Genomic DNA, 27,204 nt, shown 5'->3' on the forward strand with positions numbered 1-27,204 from the left:
CAAGCAATATGCCTGAGCCCCTCTGTGGGGCTGCCCCCAAGGCAAAGAGGAGTGTCAGCTCTGAATGCATTGGGGCAAAAAAAGTACAGCTAAACCAAGGAGGCCTCCTCAGTCACAGCCTCCAGTCATCTCCAAGCCTGGCCCCAGGGCCAGGGAACTTCTCTGCCCTAGCAGGCTGAGGGGGCAGCCTTAAACACAGTACCTGAGTTTCAGCTCACAGCCAGTTTATCCTCTTTTGTTCCTGAACCAACAACACCGTGAGCTATTTTTAAGCCCTCTTCTTTGTACTGACTTTGTCCAGCCTCTGCACTGGTACCCTGAAATAGGCTTGTCTAGTCTCTCCTACAGTTTTCTCCATAGCCCCCAAAATCCTAGGAGTGCTTTCACAGGGAGTGGCAACCACAGCCCCTGTGTAAATGTCGTCTGCTCTGGACATTGCACCGGGGCAACGATGCACCTTCCATGCAGAGGGGAACAGCCGGGGCAAGCAATAAATTTGGTATTTGCAGATGTGAACACTTGGCCTTTCAGACAACTTACTTTGGCAGTAGTACTCACTGTCAGTGAGTAAAGGCCACCAAGGAAGGCAAGAGGACAGTTCACTTACCATGTCTCCTGGTCTCCTCTGAAGGGAGCTGAGTAGGGGGTCATCAAGCCCCAAGCCTTGGAGGATCAAACTGAAAGAAGGCTCTACCCTCAGTCCCTCTGTCCCGCTCACTGCAGAGGCAAGTCTGGTTGGTTTTGGATCCTAGGCTCAGTAGGAGGGCCAGTCTCCTAGAGCCCAAGAGGAGCTGTAGGGAATGAAAGTTCAGCAACAGTTGGGGAAGGTTACTGAAATACAGAGCAGACTGGAGATGGCAGGAAGTGCTGTAATATTACAAACATTTTAATACCACCACACAGCTTTCCTGATCAGAGTGAGCCAGACACAGGAACCTGCAAGGCCTTCTGCCCTGGCTTTCCAGCCATAACAGTGTGGCCTCAACATCAACCCTCTACAGAGAGGGAGCATCTGCATCACCACCAAACACTGCTGGAGTTCAAGAAAATCCTGTGGGACGGCTGCCCTGAGACAGACCTGACTTATAACAGCACACTGCCACTGAGAAATGCAGCAAAGCTGGTGCTTTCAGTTGGAAAATTCAGCCATCCACAAGACAAACTTCCTTAAAGGTCTGGGTTCTCTATTATCTATTTTCTATGCAGGAACATCCTGACAAGACCGGAGAGGACAAGGCTGATTTTCCAACCCAGCCATACCTCCCCTTCTGCACCTTACCAACCCCAGCCAGGAGCAGGGGCAGGACTGCCACTGAAGGTGTCCCATCACCCACTCAGACTTGCTGGTGTGATTTTTCCGATAAGCTGCTTCAGAGCTGAGGCTTTCTCCTCCAACAGCTGGTTCTTCTCCTCTGTGCTCTTCTGCTTCAGTTCAGCAGCCTGCAGGGCCACTGCAAACCCCCTGTTCTCCCCACGGAGGTCTTCGATCAGCAGTTTGTTCCTGGAGAGTTGGGCCTACAGAAGGGACAGGAGGCTTCAGGTTCAGCATGCCATGCAGGGGTACCAGACAGGGAGGAACACGCAGCACTAACCCCTCTTGCACTCACCTGGGCGTCTCTGAGCTGAGCTGCCCTCTCTGCCAGCACAGCCTCAGCATTCCTCAGGCTGTGTTCCAGCCCCTCTGCCTGCTCCACAGCAGCCTGCAGCAGGTGCTCGTGTTCCACCTGCAGTGGGCAAGAAAGCCTGTTGTTGGGTTGTCCTAGCACTCCCCTGGCCTCTGGCAACCCTGGACTGTACATTTCCCCAGGGCCCTGGACCTTCACACTCCCTGAAGGAGAGCAGGGGAGGATTAGGTGAGGTGCAGGATGCAAAGAGCAGTAGGAAAGGTGTCTAGAGCAGTACAACCTTCTCTAGGTCTGCACCTGACGAATTTTAAGACAAGGCACAGATTTCCCAGCAGTGTTTTCTATAAAAACAAGCCAATGGCCTCCCCTCTCCCAGGCATGTCCAGAAAAGCCCAGGGAGAGACATAGTTTCCTTCGATGCAGTTTTTGTGTCTGCTCGTTATAATTCCTTACGTTATAATTTGTTCTATCTTTGCCCAGTTTGTCACAAGACAAACTCACGAAAACTCAACACCTCCGTTGCCCAGTGCCCCAGAGATAAAACCACCCCACTCTGTGAACTCCACACAGAGGGCTCAAACTTTTTTTTTCCCCAGTCTGAGCCAAGAGAGTCTCTCCCTGGATAACTCCTGCTCCTCTAGGCACAAGGTCTGGGGTATGTGGATTTGAGTGGGGAGGGCTCATGTTTGAGTGCAGGGCAGTGACTGCTTTCATGAGGAATTAAAAGTTGCAGCTGAATTTGAAGGTAAGTGCATTTTCCATGTGGGTTCTTTATATATTGCATCTTCTACTCAAACCTCTGGTGCCTTCAACCACAGCTGCCTTCCAGGCTGCCAGGACAGCAGTGTTCCCTTCACAGTACCCTTGACTGAGCTCCCATAATTACCTGCTTACCTGGATGCTGACCAGCTGCCTGCATGTTTGCTCAGCCTGCTGGTGGAGGCTTTCCTGGAGCTGCTGAGTCTTGCACTGTTCCTCTCTCAGGGTGTTTTGCAGCTGCTCAAACTGCTGCTTTGACACCACGTTGTTCATCTGGGCCTTGGCCTGCTGCAACTGCAGAGCGTGCTGGGTCTGGGCCAGGCTCAGGCTTGCTTTGGCTTCTAAAAGCTGTAACACAGACAGGTGGATAGCTGGTTACAGCTCTGAGCCGACAATGTTACAGGCCCAGGGTGTGCTGTGGGGGAGAGGTTAGGTAGCACCCTCAGCACTGTGCAGGACCATGGGAGTGGTGCTTACTGGGCAGCCTGCAAAGCAAGGGACTGAGAGCACCAAGAGCTGCAGGTGGATAAACGGAGACCCTTTGCTGAGCAGCAAGGAGCAGGAGTTGCTGGAGGACTCTTCTGGGAGTAAATCCCAGCACAAAGGGCCACAATGGCAGGAGACAGAGGGGGCTGCTCACCTGGGTTCTTGGATATATCCCAGGCAAGCTGGGATGTACTACATGTTGCGTACTACATGTCCTCTGCTTCCTGCCACCAGCAAAGGGCAAACCTGGTACTAGGAAGCAGGTCTGGTCCCACTTTGCCCTAGGGCTATCCAGGGGTGGCTGACATGGGTAAGCTGTACTTTGGAAAGCCAGTCCCTGACCGGTCCACAGGGTAGAATGCAGGAGAGGGATAGTAACACATCTGAAGGTTTCTCACACTGGCTTTCCTCTCTCTATCCTGGTGATCCTAGTTCCCCTGCTCTGATCACATTTCCCTTCCCTCAGACAAGACCTGTCTGGCTGCCGTCATCCCTGCCCAGCCCCTACCTGATCCTGCCACTCCCCCAGCTCCTCTGCCAGCTGAGCCATGGGGAACCATAGCTCCTGGCACCCCTGTGTGAGCCACCTCCACTCAGCCTCCATCTCCTGTGCCCAGCCAGCCTGCACAGGACAAGGACAGAGAGGACATCACAGGCAGCAAGGACCTGTCTCCAGCTGCACTTGAACTGGCTTCGGACACATTTAAGCAGGAGAGAGAGTCCTTTGTCCCCCACAAAGAGGAACAGGACAAGTTTTTTCTTCCTGGGGAAGGTGTCCAACACAGCCCCCAGCAGGGGGGCGATCACAGGGACCACTCAGCACCCTGCCACCAACTGAAGGACACCCACCTTCTCCTGTGAGGCCTTCAGCTGCTGTTGGAGCAGCTCCACTTCCATCCAACATGCTGCATGCTTCTGGTGGTGTTCCAGCCTTGCAGCCACCTCTGCTCCTCGTGGCCACTTGGCCTCTGCAAGCCTCTGGCTCTGCAGCTGGGCACTGTGACCAGCCTTGTGCCCAGTGAGTTCACAGCCCAGCTGATGCACCTTGACATTCGGGTGGGAGACCTCCTCTTTGCTCTTCTCGCTCTGGAAAAGGTTGGAAAAAAAACCCAAATCATGCACAGAGGCTTGAGGTGGGAACAGAGGCAACAGACACCTAATCTGTCCCACAACTGCCCCCACTGGGTTCCCACCCAGGGACACTGCTCCAGGGCCTTGTGGGCACTCAGGACAAGTGTCCTCATGTCCCAGCCTGACCAAGGCCCAGCAACACAGCATTCCTAAATAAGGAAACCTGCACAGCTGACAGCCGTGGGAGAGGTCACTGAGGGAGAAGGGGGACACAGGACTATATGAGTGTGTAACAGAAATATTAAAATTAGTAAGAATAGAGTATGAATGGAAATGTGTCCATGTGCACATGTGAAAGTACAGACAAAAAAACAGAGTAGGGGCTACAAGAACAGCCCACATTGACACTAAAGGGCACCATCCCCCAGGTGTTACCCCTAGGCCACCTTCCCTTGCAGTAATGCTGAGCAAGGTGCAGTTTCTGACCCATGTTCTGACCAGACCACAGCAGAGATAACATCAGCAAGCCTGCATCTAACAGCAGGGTGGCAAGATCCCATTCCTCTGCTATCCTCACAGGAAAATGGGCAATTCCAAAGGAGAAAAAGCAGGCTATGGGCAGCAGGTTATTGGAAGCTGAAGCCAGCAAGGGCCAGCAAAGGCCACCCTGCCGCAGCTGATGGCCCTGAAGGGTAGAAAAGACATGCAAAAAAACAGGTTGTGGTTCCAAGTCATGAGGTATCCCAGGAACAGAGCAGAGAACTGAAAAGCCTGCCCGCCTTGTTCACATTGCATACAAAAAATCCTGGCCAGGCCTTGTGTGCATATCCAAAGGCCTTTGAGCTTGTGGGTTTGAGACTGGGAGTGAGCAAAACCTCTGGGAGAAAGACTGCAAGTAGGTAAAGTCAACCTCATTAGAGACTTTGTAAGACCTTCACTGGCTTTTGGCACACAGGTTTTCTCTACTTGACAAGTTATAAGATGAAGCTGGTTCTTCAAAGCAAGACTGGGTTTGAATGCTTGAAACAAACATTTTTGTTCTCCTCTATGAGCACATGCAGTTTTTGTCTTCCTAAATCCTTCAGTCAAGAGCCTGTCAGCGTTAATAGCCTCTTACCAACATTGTTAACTCCGCTATTTCAGCCAGCTCCTCCACCTTCTCTCTGCCCAACTTGTTCATGTGTTTCCTGTTGGAAAGAGGGATACAATCAGCTTCAGGCCAGAGAGCAGCAAACCAAAGCTCCCCAGAGGAGGGCCCTGTTTTGGGTAGTCCTACATCTGGTTTTGGCAACAGGAAGCAAAGCCAAGCAAAAACAGATATGGTCCTGCATTGATTCAGGAGTGAGTCAGGTGTCTCTGCACCAACAGGTGACTCAGCCCAGCCCAGGGCAGAGAGCTGGGGACATCCAAAGTCCTGCAACACTGTCAGAGGCCTAAAAATCACGGGATGAAGAACAGTAGGAGAGACAGATTAACAGACTCTTGGGATCATCCACACCAGCAACCTGTCTCTCCTCAGATTTATGGCTTGGTGGGTGATCTCTACCTATCTCAAGCTTCCTAAGGCAGAAACAGGCCACTGGTCAAAACATTTGTGTAGCAAAGAAGCTACACAACCCTTCCTCCCACACATACCCATCTCCACAGCCTCCCGAAAACCTGGTTCTGGCCCTGTGCTCTGGCCAAGCCTGTCTCAGCACTGGCTGCTTTTGTGTGCAGCAAAGGGCGTGCGATTGCCGGCTTTCTCAAAAATAAGAAAACAGAAGGCAGGTTGAGCCAGCTGAAATCTGGTAAATGCACCTGAGTGGCTGTTCCTTTTATCCACCCATTTGCCAGCCTCCTGCAGCTGCCTCTTCTCTTACTCATAGTGTTCACTGCCCTTCTTTGCTAGCCTCAGTTCCTGCTGGAGTCTTCCAAGCTGACTCTTCAACAAGCTGTTCTCCAGCAGCCAGCACAGGTCTCCCTTGCAGGGAGAGACAGCAGAGTGAAAAAACCATGCAAAAGCCCTGTTTACTCTTGGCATTCTGTGCTGGCTCCCTGGTCTATTCCCATTTGGTTTCCAAGGACAGTAAGAAATAAAAGAAATCTGAAAAACAACCATCCAGTAACTCAGGCAACATATGTGGGGACAACCAAGAGACAATGGTAGAGAAGGAGCAGGTCTTCAAAGGAAAGGAAATAAAGAGGAATAAGGACAAAGAGCATCAGACTCTGAATTTGTGCGCCTTCCAGCTGGCTAAAATTATTTTGCAGTCTTGCCAAGGAGTGGAAACAAAGCTATTTGGCTCATCAAGACACACCAAGACTTAATTACAGGATCACCAGGTGGTGAGCCCAACCCCTCACCTGCAATAAAGCCATATCTGGAGAACTCAGCTTGTTTGACACAACGGTTATGACCCCAAATCTAAGGCTCATCATCCTTCCACTTCTATTGGTACTTCCAATAGGAAGTACTTCCAGTCTCCCAGGAGTCTATGAATACTGGCACTTGTGGGAAGGAGGCTCAGTCCTGTTTTAAACAGACAGTCCTATCCAATAGCTACTGCTAAACACCAGTTCCATACAGGACTGCACTCCAACCTGACACTCTCTTGAGCTCTGGGTTCATTTTCCAACTAGTACACGACATCTTTGAGCTGCATCAGCCCCAGTTGCAACCTAGTCCTTTCCCTCTCCAGCTCCATTTTGACAGACAGAATGTCATGTTTCCTCCTGTGCTGCTACACCATTCTGTCTCCCAGAGCTTTCTTCTCCTGTTCTTGCCATCCAGATCAAGTCTGTCTCATGTCCTGAGATGCTGCTCTGTCTGCTGTGTGAAAGCATACCTTTTAACTTTGCTCTCTCTGCCTTCTTCCCAAGCACATCCCCTTGTCTATCAAGATTCCATTTCTCCGTGATAAATACTTTCCACTTTGGCTCCAGCTTCTAGACTGAGCAGGCCATTTGCTGCAACAGACATCTGCACTGGTCCATCCATCACACAGTCTCTCATTTCTTCTCTGTTCCTTATGTGCAACAGGACATTTTGGTCTACCTGCTCATCTGAGTCTTGCAGATCTGCTCCTTTCCCCCCAGAGGAAAAGTCTCCAGACTCTCTGTCCGTTTCAACACCAGAGCCCTCAGCTCCATGGATTCTGCATTACTCCCATTTCATCCTGGTGCCTTTTCTAATATTTTTCTGCTTAAGCATCTCACACATTTTGGCCTGTTCCTCATTAACCTCCTCTTACAACTTTAGCTGACTCTGCTTCCACAGAGACTGTCTTTCTCCTTACACTTCCACTGTTGCCTCTCCTGGGCACGCTGCTATTGAAGGTCTCACCTTGGAGCCTTTATTGTTGGGAAATCACCTCCTCTCACACTAGTGTTGCTGCAATAAAGCTTTACAGCTGTCCTCATGCTGGCATTCACTCCATGACAGCTCTTGGTTATGCTCAACCTCTGCATCTTTCCTAAAGATAAAAAAGACTTTGCTGGCTTGGGTTTGATAACACAGCTTGGAAACTCCAGCCAGCCCCAGAATGTACGTTTGCTGGAGATGCAATACAAAGTTTTCTTTTTGTTGCAAAGTCAAGGCAATTAGTTAAACCTTACAGAAAGTTCCCAAACTATTTTGCACCTCTCAGACTCACACCCATCACATCTTTTCCAACAACTCTGAAAGCTCCCCACTGTAGTCAGTCCATCTACCATTCACCAGAGATGGTGGTAACACAGCTTAAATTACTTGTATTCCTGTTATTTGGCTTTGTTTCCCTGGTCTACCACAGACTTCAGCCATCACCTCCTTTCTCCCCATCTACCCCATATCTCAGCCCTAAAAGAGGAATAATGACCCTAGCAAAATCCTCTGTTTCCGTATTGCCCAGGGGAACTCTGCTCCCAAAGGGAGACACAGCAGGGAAGAGGCAGGAGAGCCTGGGGACACTGGTGGGGTGTGTTGGAAATCAGGAAGGAGCAGGCATGGACAGGCCTGCCAATTCCTCTCCAGTCTCCTCTGCAAGGCCACTCTGGCCCCTGGGGATGTTGCAGAACTGGCACCACAAGCACAGGAAGGGAAGATAAACAGTCATTTAGTGACAGCCTCACTCTTTCACCAGCCAGTCTGTTTTAACTATATAGAGAAATTTAAGACATTTTTTGCTGCTTTTAAGATAACGAGTTGTGATGATCTAGCAAGCAGAGGCAGGTTTGTTGAAGGACCAAGAAAGAGAGAGATAATAAGAAAACACTAATGAAAGCTCTCTTGTATCTCTCAGTATTTTGAGATACAGTGTTTGCTTGGGCACTGCCTCTGACACAAGCTTGTAGAACATGCAGGGAAACTTAAAAGTCTTGAAATAAAAGCACTCATATAAGGGGAGTTCAGATGTCTTGCTTCGAACAGCTGCAGCCCTGCAATACCACCCAGATTTTCTTCCAAATTAAAGCAGCTCTCCAGCCTCGTGAGGAATCAGCCCAACCTACTCTGGTATGAGCAGGGGATGATCCTGATCTCCTGCTTAGCCCCAGAAAAAGCACAGTGCCAGACCTCAGGCTCAATCTGTCCTGGTGCTGCTGTGTCCTCAGTTCTTCTCCCTCCTGGTCCAGCTGCTGCCCTGGATGGCAAATGTCTTCAGTGTGGTGCTGTCCCACCCTGGCCTGCTCCACCTCAAACCTCTCCTCCAGCTCCAGACTCCACATAGGTTTTTGCTCTTTCAGGCTACTAATTACAGCCCAGTACTTTGCAACTGTTTCTTCCAGGTCTCTCTTCTGGTCTTCCATCTTGTGCATCTCAGCCTTGAAGCTTTCCTCACTGTCCTTCCTCTCTCTCTCAAAGTTTTTCTGCATTAACTCTAGTTGTTCTTTGTAATAGTTTATCTGTTGGAAGGAGATAGGATTTGGATATTAGCACCATGCTCCTGAGAGCTCCCTCTGCTCCATTAGCTCTAATTCAAGTTGATCTATCGGTCCCTCTCAAGAGGGGACACTCTTCAGGCAGTTCTGGTCCCTGCTGAACTTAGGGCAACAATCAGTCTCACACAGCAGCCTCTAACAGGCAGGTACCAGTGAGTCCCATTTCCTTCCAGCAAACACCACAGTTCTCCCCTTTCTCCTTGTTTACAAGGAAACTCAGAGAGGAGAAGGGAGAGGCCAGGGCATCATCTGCCACCGCTCCTCACATCCTTCCTCCACTGCAGAGTGGTCCCTTGCCAAGATGAGGTGGTGGGTAGCTGCTGCTCCCCACAGCTGCCCTGTAAACACTAGAAACTCCAGGATTTGATGAGCACAAAGGCAGGACTGTGAAGCAGGCGGAGTATCTGTAAGCAGTTTTGTGCTCCTTGAACTGTTCTGTCACCTGTGTGGCAGTTTAGAATTTACTCTTGCAGTGCTGTAACAGAAATCCAGCAAGCACCACTGACCTCTCAGTTCAGCAGCAAAAAGAGAAGTAAATGTGGAAACTGAGGCCTCTTACAAGAGCACTCTGTCTAAACAGGGCTGGGCTCACACTGTCACCTTAGGGCAAATGGGTTAAAGTGTGCTGCAAGCCCAGGGCAACAGGGCTCTGATACACCCCACGCCCTCAGGAGACACCTGGCTGCTTCTCCTCTTGGTCCTGTTGCTGGTTTTACTGTGAAAGCAACACCGGGTAATCTCTGGTTCCCCACAAGACGCACACAAACATTTTGCAAGGTGACAGTGATTTCCACAAAGCCTTTGCCAGCCAGTGAGGGCTCCAGACGCTCCTACCAGCTAAGACAGGCTGGAGATGCACATGGAATAATCCCAGCCAAGTGTTGAGGTACCACACTGCTCCCAGCCTGAACTCTCTCTCCAGCAACCCTCCTGGAGCAGATGCCTCATCAGTCATGCTGTAGCAGTTGTGCTTACCAAGAAGTCAGGACATTTCCCTCCACCCCGCTCACCTTGGTTTCCAGCTGCTCTTGGAGCTGCTCCACTGGGAGTGACATCTCTGTATATGTAGAAGTAGGAACAAGAGGGCTTGGAGAGGGGCGTTCTGGCAGAGAGGAGCCCTGTAAGGACAGGCCTACAAGACAGGACTGATAAGAATGGCTGCAGCTTCATCCAGTCAAGTCCATACAACTCCAAAAGATGGAGATTCCCCATCTATCTCATGGGTCCCAGGGCTACATCACTCCTCTCAGCCAGAAGCTTTTATCTAATGCTCAACTTGAATCTCCCAAGCCACAGTTTGGTTGGCTACATCCTCTTTATTATATTGTGTTTCCCTAACATCCTCAACAGTGAAAATCTGCCTGTTCACTCCAAGCTGCCTAGTCCACAGGTTACCATCACCAGCTCTCAAGTTGGGAACGCCTCTTTCCCTCCTCCTCACCACCCAATTTCCCCTTCTTCCCTCCCACGGCTGCCCAGTACCAGAACCTGCAGTGGTAGTTCAGGCACAAGCCACCCCACACTCCCATGTAAATCCGGAGGGAACTCTGTTCCTGCTGAGAAGATGGAGAGGCACTGAACACTGGAGCACATTACCTCTTGCTGGCAGCCCTGTCTCAGCCCTGCTCTCCTGGAGCTGGAGACGCAGCCTTTGCAGCTCCCTCCGCAGCGCCCTGTTCTGGTCATACAGCACCTGAAAAGACCAAAGACTGGTCATGATGTGGCTACAAAGCCCCCCAGGGTGTGGGAGCTGCCATGTGTACTCAGAGCCTCCTGCTCTCAGGCCCAGCACAAAGAGCAGAGGCCTCCCCCAGCCCCAGCACAGGGGAATTTTTCTTCCTTCCCAAGCAAATGCAGACATGAGAGAATTTGGAAGCGCCACAGAAGAAATGCAAGCCCAGATTACCATGACCATCACCAGTAGACACTGTAAAGCACAAAGCAACTGGTCCTGCATGCAAAAGCCACGATACCAGGGTTTTTTGCAGACACCTCAAAGGGCTGGGCCTCCTGAGACCCTCCTGACCTAAACCACCATTGCTACCATCCAACACATAAGAAACGCCATGATCTCAGTACGGGCCCAGAGGTTTGCATTTACATCCTCAAGATACCTCTGTGGGCATCCAGGCTAGCCAACAAGCACTCCTGTATGCACACAAAGCAACAGGGAAGCAAGTCCCACAGGGCTCTGGGAGGGAACATTTCCAGATTGCAGAAGGAATAAAGTGAAGCGAGAAGGTGCTGATCCCATGGGAAGCACAGCACAGGGCAGGTCCTGCTGGTCTCCTGGTGCCAGAGACACCTTGAGGCCAGAACAGGAGTTTATCCCACCTCAGTGCCAACATCAGCCGGCAGCAAGGAGTCAACTCCACAGCTGAACGCTGAGTTATGAGCTGCCACACCAGTGCAATGAGCCACTTCCATGTGGGTGTTTGGAGCTGGAAAACTACTTGCTTCACTTCACACCCTCCATCCTGTACTGGAAGCAACACCACACAAGGCATCCTGCCTTCTTCTGGACTGGGGGTCAGACCACTTTGAGCAGACATCAAATTACCTCCCACGTGCTGCCACTCAGGAAACTGATGTGTTGCAAAGGACTGTGAATTAGGACACTTCTAATTAATAAATATTACTGAGACGATGTAGACAAATGCAAACCCAGTTTGTTTCATCTCCATTCTAAACAGGAAGGACAGGGGGCTGACAGCACTCAGCAAGAGTAAAGGATAAACCCGAGTGGGTGCCTTCACAGGGGCAGATGAAGCCTGAAGGTTGAACCTTTCCATCCATCAGCATTCTTATGGACAACTCCGGGGCTGTTCAACAGGAAGAAAAATTGCAGCACCAAGCATATTCAACCCTCTGGTGCCACCTGGAGCAATGCTGCACTGGATTGTGCTCCAGTGTGTTTGCCTTTAATTACAGACTCAAGAGGGGCTGTCTGATGGGTCCATGGAATGACTTTGCTGAAAGTGCACATTTCAGCCCTTGCTGGAGGGATGTCATAAGTCACTGTCCCTACTCAGTGGTGTTCCCCAGCCACACACAGCACTTGGGAACAAACGGGCAATGTAACAAGCACAGGATTTGGGAGCCAAGGCACAGAGTACTCAGCAACTCACAACATGCAAGATACACAAGTCACTTAAAAATGAGAGAAGGGAAACAGAGGTTGTGCTCATCCCAGACAGTCGAAAGCTCTGGAAGGAGCACATTACCCTGCAGGAAGTACAACATACAGAGCACCAACTCCTGGACCATACACACACACCAGATACCTGGACTGGCTCACCTTGACTCTCTAGCAGAGTCCAGCAGCAAGTTTTGTAGGGGTTTGTCAAGTGGGGGCAAGGAGAAGAAAGGGAAAAACAAAAGGATAGAAGAATTTCAGTGTTAACATGCTTTCCAAATAAGGAGAACAGCTTTCTACTTCTGCTCAAGAAGAAATCCAACAGAGCCCAGGGTGGAGGTACACAGTTCCCAAACAAAATAGTCCATGGCTACAGAGTGGTAAGCAGGGAGGAATTTACCATCCACCCCTACTCTCCTCTGCCAAAATCCCAGCAAGGGAAACAACCCATGGAGGGCTGCAGGAGTGAGGAGAAAGGCTGCTTTACTGAGGGTACAGCTGTCTCCAGCCTCCTCTGAGCAAGGAAAGAGGGATCCTCCTCTGCACCATGGTCAGGGCTGCCTCGTTCCACTCCCCCAGGCCAAAGTGCCCAACAGATGTGCTGAGGAGAGCAGGACTTTCACAACAGCTGCTGGAGAACTGCCCACACGTACCTGGCACTGCCGCTCGTACTCCAGGACAATCTCGGCAAAGCGCTCGCTCTGGCTCAGGAACTCCGGGCTGTGGGGCTCCCCCTGGCCCAGCTGCACAAGCACAGGGAAACATCTCTCATCAAGAAAGTTATCACCTCTCCAAACAGAGAGCCAAAAGCTCTACTAAATTACTGAAGTCATGGTGCTACACCCATAGATTCAACAGAAGGGTTCGTATTGTCACCTGTGGGATGAGTCAGATGCAGAAAGAGGAGGAAAAACATTTTTCTCCACATGTGAGAGATAACACTACAGGCAGGCAAGCTTTCCTGGCTAACAAGATCACAGACTCATTTCTTTCCCCAGTTTCATTTTGCCAGGTGAGTTGTAGGAGTGGAAGATACCAAAACTAACCCTTTACTTCAATAGTTGTGAAAAATAAAGCTTTTCTTTTTTCTGGAAACCAAACTTCAAAGTTTTCACTTGAACACTGCAAATTTGTAAAATTTTCTAAAACTGCAAACTTTCTTCACCCTTTTTTTCCCCAAGCTTCAAAAGGTCTAACTTAAAAGCCAACATTTTTTTTCTTTCCAGGTTGTCATCAACGTGCAGGAGAGCTCACGGAGGGGGAGACCATAACAACTGAGCCAAAATACGCAAGATCAATTTTTTGATGAGTTCCTGAAAAGTTTCTATTTAACTACAACAGAGAAAGGTTACCTTTTCCTTCACAATGTGGTTGAGTTCTTTCTGCAGCTCCAACACCAGTTCCTCAGAGGCTGACAGTTTCTCAGTCATCTCTGTGACCTTGTTTTGCAGCTCTGCGTTCTGCTGACAAAACAGAGATCTCCTTGATGCAGTGGGTCCTGACATGGCAGGACGGGTTCATCAGACACAGGCCTTCAGCAGGAAGCTGTGAAACAGCTGGCAGCGTGGCAAACACAGCACAGCTCCCAGAAGACCCTGAATTGGACAGCTCCTGGTTCCAGACAGGACAGGAGTCATTTTTTGCAGTAGCCAGAAGGGTGCCCAGATGTTATTTCTACACCACCTCATGCCACTGCCACAGGCAGCGGGAAGGGACTCTTTCATGGAGAAAGGCTTTCTTCCAGTGAGAAAATGAGAAAAGGAAAAGTGGCTGCAGGTTGGGCTGGGCTCTTCGGTGAGCATTTTGCACGTAAATCACTCTCTCTTTCGTACATTTTTGTTATTAGTATTGTTGCTGTTACTGTTTGTTTTCTTATCTCATAGCTGCTTCCTATAAATTGTTCTTATCTCAACCCATGATCTCTGCCTTTTGTGCCTCCAATTCTCCTCTACAGCCACCCAAGGGACAGAAGATGGAGGAGAGGCAGTGAGCAGCAGTGTGGTTTGGAAAGTCTTGTGGGAGAACTAAATTGGGCAGTACCATTCCTAAACCACAACAGGACAGCACAGCACACTGTTGATACCTCATGGGCTGGGGTTAGGCTCATCTCTCCAAAGGACAGGCATAGGAGTGGGTTTTGCAGAATAAGAGCTAGATAGCCCCACAGGCTCATCTCTACCCCTGCTTCACAAAACTATGGTTTCCGTCACAGACAACAAAGGCAGCAAGTCCTGTGCTATCTCCAGCTGTACTTCTACAATGAACAGAACTGGGATGATCCCAGGCACGCAGACACCATCATCTCTGCTTTTGGCATGACCCCTGGCACAATTATAGCCTTAGCTATTGAGTATCCAGGTGTTATCAAGAGCCAAACCAGTCCCAACAAACAACATGGGGGTTTAATAATGCCACAGGCAAGGGAACAAGCTCTGTATTTAATACAATAGTATGGATGTGGCTGATGATTCTTCTGCATAAAATTCCTGTCCTTCCCAGCAAAAGCAACACAAACCATCCATATTTGTCACCACCTCTGCTTTGCCTCGTCTGAAGAAGTGAAGATGTTTCACCCAGGGCAGTTTTACTTACCTTCATCACGTGGTTCAGTCTCCCTTGCAGGCTGGCCTCTTTGCCCTGGAGGAACTGTGTATCAGCCTCCAGCTTTGCCTGGTGACTGACTGCTTGCTGCAAAAGCAGCTCTTTTGCTTCTATTTCTGCCTGAAAATCCCTGGGGGAAGAAAGCAACGTGGCTGGGGCACCTGGAGCATGTTCTCAGATGGTCACGAGGTACAGACACCCTCCCTCACCACGCACAAAGCAGGAGATGAGAACTTGGTTGGAAGGATGCTGAAATCATAGTGGGGTAAGGTCTTCAGGGATTTTTCTGCCACTAGCACGTTGACAAAACAAGTGGGAGATTTAACAGGGAGACTAGGATGGGAGGGAAAGACTGTAGGCACATCTTCCCAGCCCCACCAAAAAGACCCTTCCTACTTGAGTTTGCTCTGGGTGTGCTTGAGAGCGATGTACTGCTCGTCCAGCTCCCTGCCAAGATGCAGGCAGTGTCTCTCTGCCTTCTCCAAGTCCAGCTTCGCCTTGTCCCTCTCCCTGGCGATCTTCCTCACCTGGATCCTGCAGACACGGAGAGCAGAGCATTAAGAGACACCTCACACATCCCAGAGAAGAGCCCTCCTCGCGGGGAGCAGCACCCTCACCAGAGGCACTGCAGTTTGTATCCATAGGAGGTGACAGCTGCATGCTGAAGCCCACTCCTGGGGACCATGAGTGTGCTGTCCAAGGCTGCAGGCAGCTCTGCCAGTCTCACCTGCTCCTCCATGCTGCTACTCCACCTCTGCAAGCACAGCATAGACTGTAATCACTTCCTCCCTCTTCAAGGAGTTCCAACAGGACTTCTGTTGTCACACCATCCAGTCATTCAGAGATGTCCTCCCATCTCACAGATAAGCCTAGATCATATCCACCCCAGATTTTCCTCAGCCCTTCCCCAAACCCTGCCACCCCATCACGAACCTTGGCTGCAAGCACTTCTTCCACCCCAGACGGTTGCTTGCTGAAAGGCCCTGCTGCTCACTTCACCCACCACCACCGATCAAGGCAGCACCAGAGACCATGAGGATCTCCCCTTAGTTCTTCCAGGGCTCAGGCGGCAGTGACAAGCTGAGGATTGGCAAACCTGGTGCCTTTGCTGATGATGGAGGAGTGATGTGGGCCCACGCAGCTTGGCCAGAAGGACACACCGATTCCCTGCACATTACCCTCTGACACTGAGGAAAAAACAGCAGAGACAAGTCAGTGGGGAAAAACTGGCAGAGAAAAACTGAAGCTTTCCATACCAAAAGGAAACTTCAGAGATCAAATCAATCCTGAAGAACATTTTAGAAGCAAGCCCAAGCTGCCAAGAGGGAGATGTTCTGAGCTGCCCTTAAGGCAACTACAATGAGAAGGTTTTGGTGAACACTCAGAAGCCACAGAAAAAACAACACTGAAAGCTACAGAGTTTACAGTGACAACTGCCAGATGGGGACTTCCAGCCAACATTTTGTTTGACCTAGAGGCTAAAATTGCCTTGAGGTCAGCTTCAAAGGTAAATGAGATTCAGTCAAGCTGACCCAAAAAGCATAAAGCTGATACAGAACCGATAACTCCAAAAGCACCAATTTTGTACCAGGTTTGAAAGAAGCCTTAAGTCAAAGTCTTAAGTCAAAAGAACCTGAAACAACTCTTCTTTCTTTTCTGGAGCTGTTTTGCTCAAGATCCTGGATGGAGCTGTCCTGGCTGTCAGGGTAATCAGAGATTCACTTCCACCAGAGGTACTTCAAAAGCATTGGCAAATGCCTTGCCAGTCCTTGGAACTGAAAGCACTAAGGAGAAAGAAATATTTTACACCAATTAAAGAAAATGTGAATGAAGCTTGATCCATGCACTAAAAAGAGGACAATCTCTGTCATATGTGATGTCTGGACTTGTGTCTGGATTCCCTGCAGGACATTGTAAAACATCAAATACAGATTAACTGCCCTGTGTAGGGATGAGGCAATGACTTATTGTTCCTTATCCAAAGTCAATGGAAATCACCTCATGGAGCTGCTGATCAAGGCCATCAACCAGGATCCTTTTTACAAACTCACCCCGTGGAGTGCTAAGTCTTGGCTACTTAAGAGACATTGACTTGCCATGAAAAATGTAGTTGTATGGCTGAACAAGCCAAACTGCAACTCCTCAAAGCTCTTCCATCTCCATGCTTTTCCAGTTTAGTCAATACATCTGTGCGTTCCCAAGAAACGAGACGAAGAGAAATTCAACAGCTGCAGGAATTTGAAGCACCCAAACTGTTTCTTAAATCCCATCTCTTCTACAGTGCAAATGGAACACAATTTAAAAATGCTCTTTGAGAAGGACGGGGGGGTGCAGTATGCCCACATCCAAACTCTCTGCCCCTCAAAAGAACCCAGGGATCAGCTCTGTGAAAACTGGATCCCAGCTGCTTGAACAACATGGACAGAGCAGTGGAGAAGGCATCAGCTGAGGAAAGGTAGTGAGAAGTTTGGATCCTTCTCTGGTCTCTGTTGAGAACCCCTACATCTCATTCCATTGCCTTGTCCCACCTCAGGTTGGCAAATCAACCCTCTCTTGACACCCCTGGGCTGGCAGAGGAGGTGACATGAGGCTGCCAGCCAGCACATTTCTCCTCCCCCCTCCCCGTGCAAACTGCCTGGGGTGTTCCTGGGGCTGGACGCTTGGCTTCCACACGGGCATGGCGTGCCGGATATCCCAGGCACGGAGTTCCAGGGGAAACACACACCACACAGGGAAACCAAATGGGAGTGGCAACCCACATGTCGCCTCCATCCTGCATTCCAAGGTGTTCTGAAGAACACAAACAACCTGCGCCCACCTTCCCGTCCAGCCCCCTGGATGCTTTTCCTGGGGCACATCGGGAAGAGAGAGGCCAGCAGGTCGACGGAGGTGATCCTGCCCCTCTACTCGGCCCTGGTGAGGATCACCTGGAGAGCCGTGTCCAGTTCTGGGCTCCTCAGGACAAGAGACACAGAGCTCCTGGAGCAAGTCTAGCAGAGGGCAACAAAGAGGATTAGGGGAATGGAGCACCTCAATTCTGGGGAAAGGCTGAGAGAGCTGGGGTTGTTTAGTCCAGAGAAGACTGAGAAGGGATCTAATCAACGCATGTAAATAACTCGAAGGCGGGTGTCAAGAGGATGGTATCAGAGTCCTTTCAGCGGTGCCTAGCAACGGGACAAGGAGCGATGACCATAAACTAAAACACAAGAAGTCCCACCTGAACCTGAGAAACAATTTCTTTACACTGATGGTGGCAGAGCCCAGAACAGGCCGTCCAGGGAAGCCGTGGAGTTTCCCCTCTCTGGAGACATTCCAAACCCACCTGGAGGCGTTCCTGTGTCACCCGCTCCAGGTGAGGTGGGGCTGGATGATCCCCAGAGGTCCCTTCCTTCCAGCCCTCACGATCCCGTCACTCCCTGAGGACACCCCGTGCCCTCCCGCCCCGCGCACGCGCACACCGCGTTCCCTCCCCTTCCCCGCCCCTGCGCAGGCGCAGAGAGGGCGCGGGCCGCGCGCGGGGCGGGGGGTGGTGCGGTGCGCGCGCGGTGCTCGGGGCGGCCATGGCGGGGTCGGCGGGGTCCGCAGGCGGCTCGGCCAGGAAGCGCCTCATGAAGGAGGAAGACATGACCAAGGTGGAGTTCGAGACCAGTGAGGAGGTGGACGTGACGCCCACCTTCGACACCATGGGCCTGCGCGAGGACCTCCTGCGCGGCATCTACGCCTACGGTCAGAGCGGCGGGGAGGGAGGAGGGAGGAGGGCGAGAAGAGACAAGGGGGGAGGGGGAAGGGAAAAAAGGGGAAGGGGGAAGGGGGAGTGGGGAATGGCGGGGCCGTGTCCGTGGCAGCGCCGCGGTCCGTGGTGGCGCCCGGATGTGGGCCGCGCGCCTGCGCCGTGCGGGACTGGGGCCGTGTCGGTGTCCCGGCTCCGGCCCTGACGGTGTGGCCGCCCCCGCAGGGTTCGAGAAGCCGTCGGCCATCCAGCAGCGAGCCATCAAGCAGATCATCAAGGGCAGGGACGTGATCGCCCAGTAAGTGGGGCCCTGGGGCGGCGGGAGCGGGTGCCCCGAGGTGGTCGTGGGCCCTTGGGCGGGGCTCGTGTGTGTGTGTCGGTCGCAGGGTTTGGGGAGAGACCTGATGATGGTGGGGCGCTGGAACAGATTGCCCAGAGAAGCTGTGGATGCCTCATCCCTGGAAACATTGAAGGCCGGGCTGGATGGGGCCCACAGCAACGTCGTCTAGTGTGTGGCACCACGGCAGGGTTTGGAACGAGATGATTTTTAAGGTCCCTTGCAACCCAAGCCGTTCTGTGGTTTTGTGATATGATGGGCAAAACGGGGTGAAACTGGCCATTCTGCACATGGACTGTGATCCCAACAGTTGTTAATGTCAAAACTTTAGTCACTGAAAAGAAAAAAGTGTGTTTTAGAGACAAAAAAGGATATGCATGCCACTGAAAAAAATCCTTTCTAGGTCACTAGTGGGAATTATTAGCCTTCAAAATTGTATTGGGTTATCTGTTGTTCGCTTGAAAAGAAAAAAAAAACTGTATGTATGAGAGATTGCAGGAAGTTAAAATGCTGGTCTGATAAGGAGTAGGCATGCCAGAGCTGGGGACCCTGCAATGGAGTGTTCTGTCCCTGGTATTGCAGATCTCAAAGCTGCTTGACAGCAGATCATGCTGTGATCACAACAAGCCTTTGTCAAATACACTGTTGCCACTATTGAGTTCTTTGCAATGGAGGAGTGGCAAAGAGCCGAGGGGTGGAATATGTCAAAGTTGCCTGTGTTGTTTGTCCAGACATCCAGAGTATTCACCAAACATCTGTTTTTCAGGTCACAGTCAGGAACAGGGAAAACAGCAACATTCTCCATCTCTGTTCTGCAGTGCCTGGACATACAGGTAATTTCACAGCATGTGCTAAAAAATATTTTTTACTAAATCAATAGTCTTGATCATAAAAACCATTTTTTGTTTGGAATTAATAAATGAGGCCTTACATTGAAATCTTTAATTATGGGCGGTGAACCTCAGACAAAATTCTGATTCTACTCTGTAACAGTTTAACTGTTAAAACCAGTCTGGCAAAATAAGTTCAGATAAAGTCTTGTAATTATAAAGTTGGGTTTAACAGACTATTTCACCTATTAGAGGGCTAAGTTAATCTCTCAGTAAGCAGAATTGTCTTCAGACAGTCCTGTAGCATTATCAGCCTGTCTGAACAGTTGCCACACATTGCACAGAATCAAACCCAGATTTTTGACTGACAAATGTTTGCTTTTGTTCTGGTCAGGGGTATCATGTCCATGCTTTTTAAGTATTAACTTGAATGTGTAGATGCTATTGAATAAAATGATGTTTTTCTGTGGGCTGGTATCCTCTTAAAGCTTGGATTGTTATTCATTTGTCGCTGCCTGGGGACATAAAAATGAAGGTTGTATGTTCTAAATGCAAAGATCAGCTTTTGCTTCATTTCTGTAATGTGCTCATAATATTTTTCAAAGCTGACACTTTAAAACATTGTCTTGGAATCCTTGTGCAATGCAAGGTGTTTATCTGAACCAAACGTACAAAACTGAAGGGTTTTTAATTTGTTTCTATTTTGCAAGAAAAGTACACACTTTTTTTGGTCAGAAATTGTGTTGGAATGAAAAATAAGTTCTTAAAGAACTGCTTAAATGCTTTCTTGTCAAAAGTAACTTAAAAGAGGCTGTTGCTGTGTAAATGCTCTATTTGAAAGCCACTCTCTAGGCATACTGAGCCTTAATTCAGCTGTGACATTTCAGAGTGCTGTGGGACCCGTAATCTTTTACGCTTGGCTCTATGGCCTGTGATTAACTTCCATGTCATTTGTTTTAATCAGGTTCGTGAGACCCAGGCATTGATCTTGGCGCCCACTCGAGAGCTAGCTGTGCAGATTCAGAAGGTAAGAGCATTTAAATCCCTGTCTGTAAAGCACTGGCAAGGCCTGGGGCCAGTGCTCTGGTGTTTCCCCAGCAGAGCTCAAAGCACAGCTTCCACTGTTTCTTTCTGTTCCTGAAAGAGCTGTTTTGCTCATCTGCATTGTATCCATTACTGCTTGCATGACCGTGTTGGTTGGCAGCCTAAGGTTGTACACAGTCCTAACTGAATTTTTAAGGACAACACTTTTAAAGCATCTGTGATCCCTGGGGAACTGGGTCCCCAGTGTTTGAAGACCTGCTGTTGTTGAGGTTTGGGTAACACACACAAAAAATCCCTCCAACTCCTTGTGCTTACATCTCTTTAAAAAACCCACATGGCTGTGGTTTGGCTGTACAGACCTGCATCTCTTCACAAATGCAAACTTAGAAGAGCTCAGGTAATTAAACCATTGCTTTGTATCAACACAGGGGCTTCTTGCTCTGGGGGACTACATGAATGTCCAGTGTCATGCCTGCATCGGAGGGACCAACGTGGGGGAAGACATCCGAAAACTGGATTATGGGCAGCACGTTGTTGCCGGCACTCCAGGCCGTGTGTTTGGTAAGGAAATGTGGGAGGCTGCATCACCTCTAGCTTCAGAGCTGAGTTGAGTCATGGGAACCTCCTTAGCTTCTGGGTGCTTTGATTTTAAATAGCATGGAAATTACATTTATCGTGACACTGTTAATGTAATATTAACATGAAGTGGAACAAGGTAACTGGAAAAGGCTAGAGAGAAATCAGTGGGGAGGATAGTATTTTCATTTTCTCTTTTTATGTTTTGTTTTTTATTGATAAAGTGTGTCTTTATATGGTGGCATAGAAAAAAAGAATATTTTTTAAGGAGAAAATACTACAATCCCAGAAAATACTTAAGTATCTTCAAGGGGACAGGAGCCGGGTGTACTTGATTGCCAAAGTTAGTCCACATATTCTGTGTACTGGTTGTTGCTCCCCCTTTGTTAAGTCAGGTACACTTGCAGCTGGTACCTTCTGGTTTCATTGCATGAAGATTTTAAAATTTATTATTAGTGGCAGTGTTGGCCTTCAAGTTCACATCTTCTGGGTCTCTGAGAAGCAGACAGCCCTGGCTTACACAGGCACCTGTCACTGGGAGAACACAGAGCTAGTCCCCACACGTGGAAAAAAAAAAAGCAGAGGAAGAGCCTGTCCCTGCTGCACCAAAATGCCCTGACAGAGGCTGGGAGCAGTGTAGGCTCACCTGCTTTCAGAGCCTTTTCACCTTACAAAGTGAAATCTTACAGATATGATTCGTCGTCGAAGTTTAAGAACTCGTGCCATCAAAATGCTAGTGTTGGATGAAGCAGATGAAATGCTCAATAAAGGTAAAACATTTGTCTCCCTTTTACTTACTTTCTCTTCACCTCTTTGAGATTCCAGGGTGTCCCAGCTGGCAGGCCCACTTCTAAAAATTGCTTTTTCCAAAGTTAGACAATTATAGTTAATTGTAGGCTGTAATGGGTAAAACTGCATAATATGCCTTGTCTGATGATACTGATTAATGCATCAGTGTTCATCTCATAGCATAGACCCAGTACTGAATCCCATATCAAATTGTGAAAGAGGAGAATATTTGGGAGAAAGATGTGCTAAACTGTTCTGTGTGACTTGATTTGCACTGCAGGCTTTAAGGAGCAGATTTATGACGTGTACAGATACCTGCCTCCAGCTACACAGGTGGTTCTAATCAGTGCCACTTTGCCTCATGAAATTCTGGAAATGACCAACAAATTCATGACAGACCCCATTCGCATCTTGGTGAAACGGTGAGTGAGTTTCCTTGGAAAAAACAGGAATTCTTTGAGTTGGTGCAGCCCTGAGCATTTCACAGTATTAACTGATTATAATATATAGAGAGTCCCTCACCATTACCTGAGTGTTTGCAGACATGGTCATGTCTTGTTTTTCAGCAGAGACTGGCTTATCACTCTGACTTTACCCTTGTCCAGTTTTGTGTGCTGCTGCTCGGCTTGGCTGCCTCCTTATCCTCCCCATGGATAGCAGTCTCTTCTTGTGGAAATCCATCTTTCACACTTATCCAATTCCTGTGCTGCCCAGAGGATTTTTGTAGGCCTCCTCCATCAATGTCCTATTATATAGCAGGCCACAAAAACCTTTAGCTGACTGATCCCAGATGTTCTTGGAGGCATAGCTTACATCTGGTGGTGTCACAGGTCCGGCACTGGAACTCAGGAGGAGTCAGAGGAGTAAGTGTAGGCAGCCTGATAGGAGGAGTCTCCGTGTTGCCTGATCTCTTCTACTGCCCCATTTAGTACATTCAAGCTTCTTGAGACTTCCCTCAGTCTCTTGTCAAGAAGCTTGAATGTAAAACAATGAGAACAGAAATTGAAGCTGTCTGTCTAGAGCAGAGCACTTCTAGTGTCTCTTGAATGGGTCATATTCAAGACCCTTCTTAGAGCAGAGTTCTCCAAGGACTTTCTAGAACAACTCAGACCTGTGCATGGACCCAGCAACCCACAGCACACAGGGCAAGAGGTGTGATCTCCGATGGAGCACATCCTTCTACCTGCTTTGTATGTATTCACCTGCTTGTGGTGTTCTTCCCTACAGTGATGAGTTGACCCTTGAAGGAATCAAGCAGTTTTTCGTGGCTGTGGAGAGGGAAGAATGGAAGTTTGACACCTTGTGTGACCTCTACGACACACTGACAATCACCCAGGCCGTCATCTTTTGTAACACCAAGAGAAAGGTACAGCAGCCATCAGAGGGAGGCATGTTACTTTCTGAGGGTGACTCCGACAATGCTGGGTTAGTTAAGAGGTCTGGTTGCCTCTCTATTTGGAAATAATTCAGTTAGAGCACAGATTAAACATTTGTCTTTGGGATGTACCTAACTTAAACAACAGGGTTAGAGGCAGAGCTGATACAGCTGACAGGAATTGCCTTTTTAGAGAACTAGGTAGGAATGTGCTTATTCTAATAGCTTGTAATTGCTGAAACAAAACCACACTTTCTGAATAAATGCTCTTATTTCCTTTCAGGGCTTGTGGAGCCCTGTATCATATAGCCAGTGTTTTCTAAGGATTATTCACTTCTGTTAGTTTAAGAATGCCTGGTGAAGTGTCTCTCAGTCCTTACCAGCAACGTCTCTGCAAATATTCTCTGAACACAACTGATGTGTTTGGCTGTCCTGAGCAGAGAGTTCACCTGGGCTGTTTGTGTTCACAGGTCGACTGGCTCACAGAGAAGATGAGAGAAGCCAACTTCACAGTTTCATCCATGCATGGGGACATGCCACAGAAGGAGAGAGAGTCCATCATGAAAGAGTTTAGATCTGGTGCAAGGTGAGTGCCTTAAACAGTATTGCTTTACAGCATTGCTACCTCAGGGCGGGGTTTCTTTAGTGTGTGAAGAGGAGACCTATAGTACCTCTCCTCTCAGAAAGATTTGTTCAGCTCAAATTAGGAAGAGCTCTGATTTCCATCTCTCCCCCTGTGGTGTTGCAGGGTTGGGAGATTAGCACTTTCCTAGGAGGGATGCTTGTACTTCTAGGTGTAGAATTAGTCTGTTCTGTTTTGCTGAAGACATTGGGAGTTGCTGCATTTAAAATAAGGAAAAAATATTTGTGTTCTGTCCTCTGTATTTTAAATTGTTGGGAGCATTAGTCCTTCTGAAAGGTACTGTTGTTATTCCTTCTGCATTGGCACTGCCTTCACTGAAGTTTGGTGATAGGCCATGAGACACCTTTCCATGCAGCAAAAGTGTAGACACTGCTGGTGTGCTGTGGGCAAGGACAAGCACAGAATAGCAGGGAATGCCCTGTGCTGGAGACTGAGGGTTCTCAGCTCTCACCCCCTTCGCAGTTGGGTAGAACAGTCCTAATTGTCCCTTCTCTTCGCAGCCGAGTCCTTATTTCAACAGATGTTTGGGCCAGAGGCCTGGATGTGCCCCAGGTGTCCCTGATCATTAACTACGACTTGCCCAACAACAGAGAACTCTACATACACAGGTACAATGAGCCTTTGCAGGGGGGAGTGCTTCTGGGTGACTCTTACCCAAGGTGGCTCCATTCCCTCTCTCCATCTGCCTCCACAGAATTGGCCGGTCAGGCAGGTACGGCCGGAAAGGTGTCGCCATCAACTTTGTGAAGAACGACGACATTCGCATCCTGCGGGACATCGAGCAGTACTACTCCACCCAGATAGACGAGATGCCCATGAATGGTGAGTGCAGCCCGCCCCAGCCAGGCTGTTACCCTGCTGCCTCTGAAAAGAAAGGCCAGATACTTTGTTTTGCCACATGCCTCTTTCCCAAGCTCAACCCATCTTGGCTTCCCCTGGGAAGAACCTGGGAGCAGCAGTAGGTGTGCTGTACTGCTGGGCTGTGGCTCTCAGCACACCTGGTGCATACTTTAATTCTTCCATTTTTTCTCATTTCAGTTGCTGATCTTATCTGAAGGTCTGTGCTCAACAGGAAGCTGTACCATTCGGTACCCTCCATAATTCTGTTTTGGACCCACATCCTTTTACCATATTCCTGGTCATATGTTCTTGAGTTGAGCTGCACTTGGGAACTTGTGTAAATATTGTCTTTACTCCCACCCATGTTTTTCAATTAAAAAATGAAATTTTACCATAACCTATGCTTAATTACTTTAACCCAGAATAGTAACAGGCAGGGAGTGTTCAGATACTGCCACACTTGGCTGGCACAATCAAAAAACACATTGGACACTCCGCATATCTTGGTTCATAACATACAGGGCTTCCTGTGTTCCACCCTTTCATTTTTGTTGTGCCAGGCTACCTGATGTACTTTTTAGTTTCCGTAACTCTTAAGGATCAGCCTCCTACTTGAAAAATCTGTGGTCTGGCCTTAACCTGCTTTAGGAGAACTGAGTTATAAGATAGCCAGAAATTTCCTGCTCTTTATGTCTTTCTGGAGCCAGAAATCACTGCACTGGTTGCTCCAGATTAGGGTTTCCCCTCCCAAGGAACTTGGGCAGGTACTTCCTGAAGTGACAGAACACATATCCAGCGTTTGTTGCCTTCTCCACCTCATTTGGCTGCTGTAGCTTGTTACATCTTCCCAGTCATCTCTCCTCATCTGTCTCCCTATGGCATTATGCTGTACTTTGCTAGCTGTAGTATCTTCCACATAGTTTTCCTTCCTTGCTCTGCTGTATCCCTTTTCTGAGACAGGAGCTGGCCAGAGCTATACTGCAGGCATGGGGTAAGTTACCATGTTCTGCTCTATGCTTTTGCTGTTAAATTGGTCTTTTTGCTTGCTCAGGGAGGACAGGGGCAGCAAGGCTGAATACACCACAGAATTGGAACAGCTCTCAGAACTCCTTTCCTGAGTAGTAGCAGAGTAGCCTGGGATAGAGAAAACAAGCATCTGTCATCTCCTTTATGCCCCCATGTATTCTGCTAAGGAAGTTTCTTAGTTCCCTTGTACCCCCTCTGTGCACAATCCTGATGCTTCTAACAGTACATAGGCAAAAGTTGAGAAATACTAATCTTATTTTACTAAGAATACTAATTGTAAGGGGTTGCCCAATGGAGGTGAGGCCACTCCAGCTTCATGCCCCCATGTGCAACCAGCAGCAGGGCTGAGCCAGCGTTCCCATGCATGTGCTCATGCCATTCATACTGGTCAAGGTTCAGCACTGGCACAACAGCACCAACACCGACATCCTGCTCCTCTCCAGCTGATCAGAACGAAGGTCTGTCAGTGGGAAATACATAACACAGGCTCTGGATCCCTCCAGTTACTGGGCAAAGAGGCTCAGTTCATCCAGCCTCTGGATCACTAGTCTGCTCCTGTGACTGGGACATGGACATGGCCCAAAGCTGTGCTTCAGTTGCTGGTTCAGCCCACCCTTGCACACACCCCCTGTGAACACCCTTCAGCAGCTGGTCTCCACACACAAGTCTATACCATAACTGGTCCTTGGAGCCTCTTTTGCATCCCACAGAGGGAGGCCCACAAATACAAATGGATCCCAGTTAAACCCCAGACCCTCTAAGTTAGCCCAGATCTCCTCATCCCTCAGGTTGCCTCAGGAAAAAACAAATGTGTATCCGGCTTAGATTTAGAATTGCTTCAATACCTGACTCCCAGGCCCCTTGCGCTACTTGGTGGCTAAATCCAGCTTGCTATTCACAGAGCAACACACCACCTCACTCTGCCATTGCTGGCACTTAGACCTCTGTGCACATAAGCACATAGAATGGAGTCCCTTCTGCCAGGAGAGGTGAGAAATGGAGTTAACAGACAAGAACACACACCAGCAACCTGTTGCCACGTGACCAGCCCCTTTTATCCCCTAAATCAATTCCCCACACTTGCTCAAAAGTCATCTTGACCCCTTCCTTTTCCCATCTTTGGTCCCTCCCACAAAAACTGAGGGTGTTTTGAATTCATTCTGCAACTTGTTAGCACAGTGTTCATGAAGTCTCCCCCCACATACCCTGTTTCAGTTCTCTACTAGAAAGAAAAAGTGCAGCTAAAGCCTTCCAGCTTATTGTCCATATTCCGGAAAGTTCTTTTGCCATCCCTGCAGGGCAAGCAGGGCAGAGCACAGCCTCAGATCTGAAGAGCACCGTCCTGGAGAACACAAGCAGCAAGGGCAAGCACGGCCTCTCCAAGCCCCCTGTGTGACTCAATCATTTGACTAAGACATTAATCACCAAAGCATTGGC

The 27,204-nt window shown here is 49.1% G+C and overlaps 2 protein-coding genes across 9 annotated transcripts; one reads left to right on the top strand and one right to left on the bottom strand.

Annotated features, from left to right (window-relative positions):
• Positions 1–865: 865 nt before the first annotated feature.
• On the bottom strand, positions 866–17,999 carry LOC113982037 (ninein-like protein). Of its 8 annotated transcripts, none has more exons than XM_039381374.1 (15): positions 17,900–17,999; positions 15,195–15,764; positions 14,974–15,111; positions 14,569–14,707; positions 13,329–13,436; positions 12,630–12,719; positions 12,139–12,147; positions 10,437–10,533; positions 9,851–9,972; positions 8,476–8,804; positions 5,059–5,128; positions 3,720–3,956; positions 2,520–2,732; positions 1,608–1,724; positions 866–1,515 (listed from the first exon to the last, which is right to left on the bottom strand). In XM_039381374.1, the coding sequence occupies exons 2-15, from the start codon at positions 15,344–15,346 to the stop codon at positions 1,327–1,329; spliced, it is 2,010 nt and encodes a 669-aa protein (XP_039237308.1). In that variant the 5' UTR covers positions 15,347–15,764; positions 17,900–17,999; the 3' UTR covers positions 866–1,326. The 8 variants fall into 8 exon arrangements, with proteins under 8 accessions (XP_039237308.1, XP_039237331.1, XP_039237326.1 ...); XM_039381397.1 differs by having other exon boundaries at positions 15,195–15,331; positions 15,674–17,998; XM_039381392.1 differs by having other exon boundaries at positions 15,195–15,331; positions 15,511–17,998.
• Positions 18,000–18,100: 101 nt separating this feature from the next.
• EIF4A3 (eukaryotic translation initiation factor 4A3) lies at positions 18,101–25,138 on the top strand. The gene is made up of 12 exons (XM_027709876.2): positions 18,101–18,303; positions 18,533–18,605; positions 19,411–19,477; positions 20,439–20,501; positions 20,947–21,079; positions 21,784–21,864; positions 22,164–22,305; positions 23,111–23,249; positions 23,729–23,844; positions 24,402–24,509; positions 24,596–24,723; positions 24,940–25,138. Exons 1-12 carry the CDS (start codon positions 18,138–18,140, stop codon positions 24,954–24,956), a joined length of 1,233 nt encoding a protein of 410 aa, XP_027565677.1. The 5' UTR covers positions 18,101–18,137; the 3' UTR covers positions 24,957–25,138.
• The last annotated feature ends 2,066 nt before the right edge of the window (positions 25,139–27,204 follow it).

The sequence above is a fragment of the Pipra filicauda genome, unplaced genomic scaffold, assembly GCF_003945595.2.
Source record: "Pipra filicauda isolate LSUMZ 115617 unplaced genomic scaffold, ASM394559v2 scaffold109_size3271384_pilon, whole genome shotgun sequence".
Classification (NCBI taxonomy): domain Eukaryota; kingdom Metazoa; phylum Chordata; class Aves; order Passeriformes; family Pipridae; genus Pipra; species Pipra filicauda.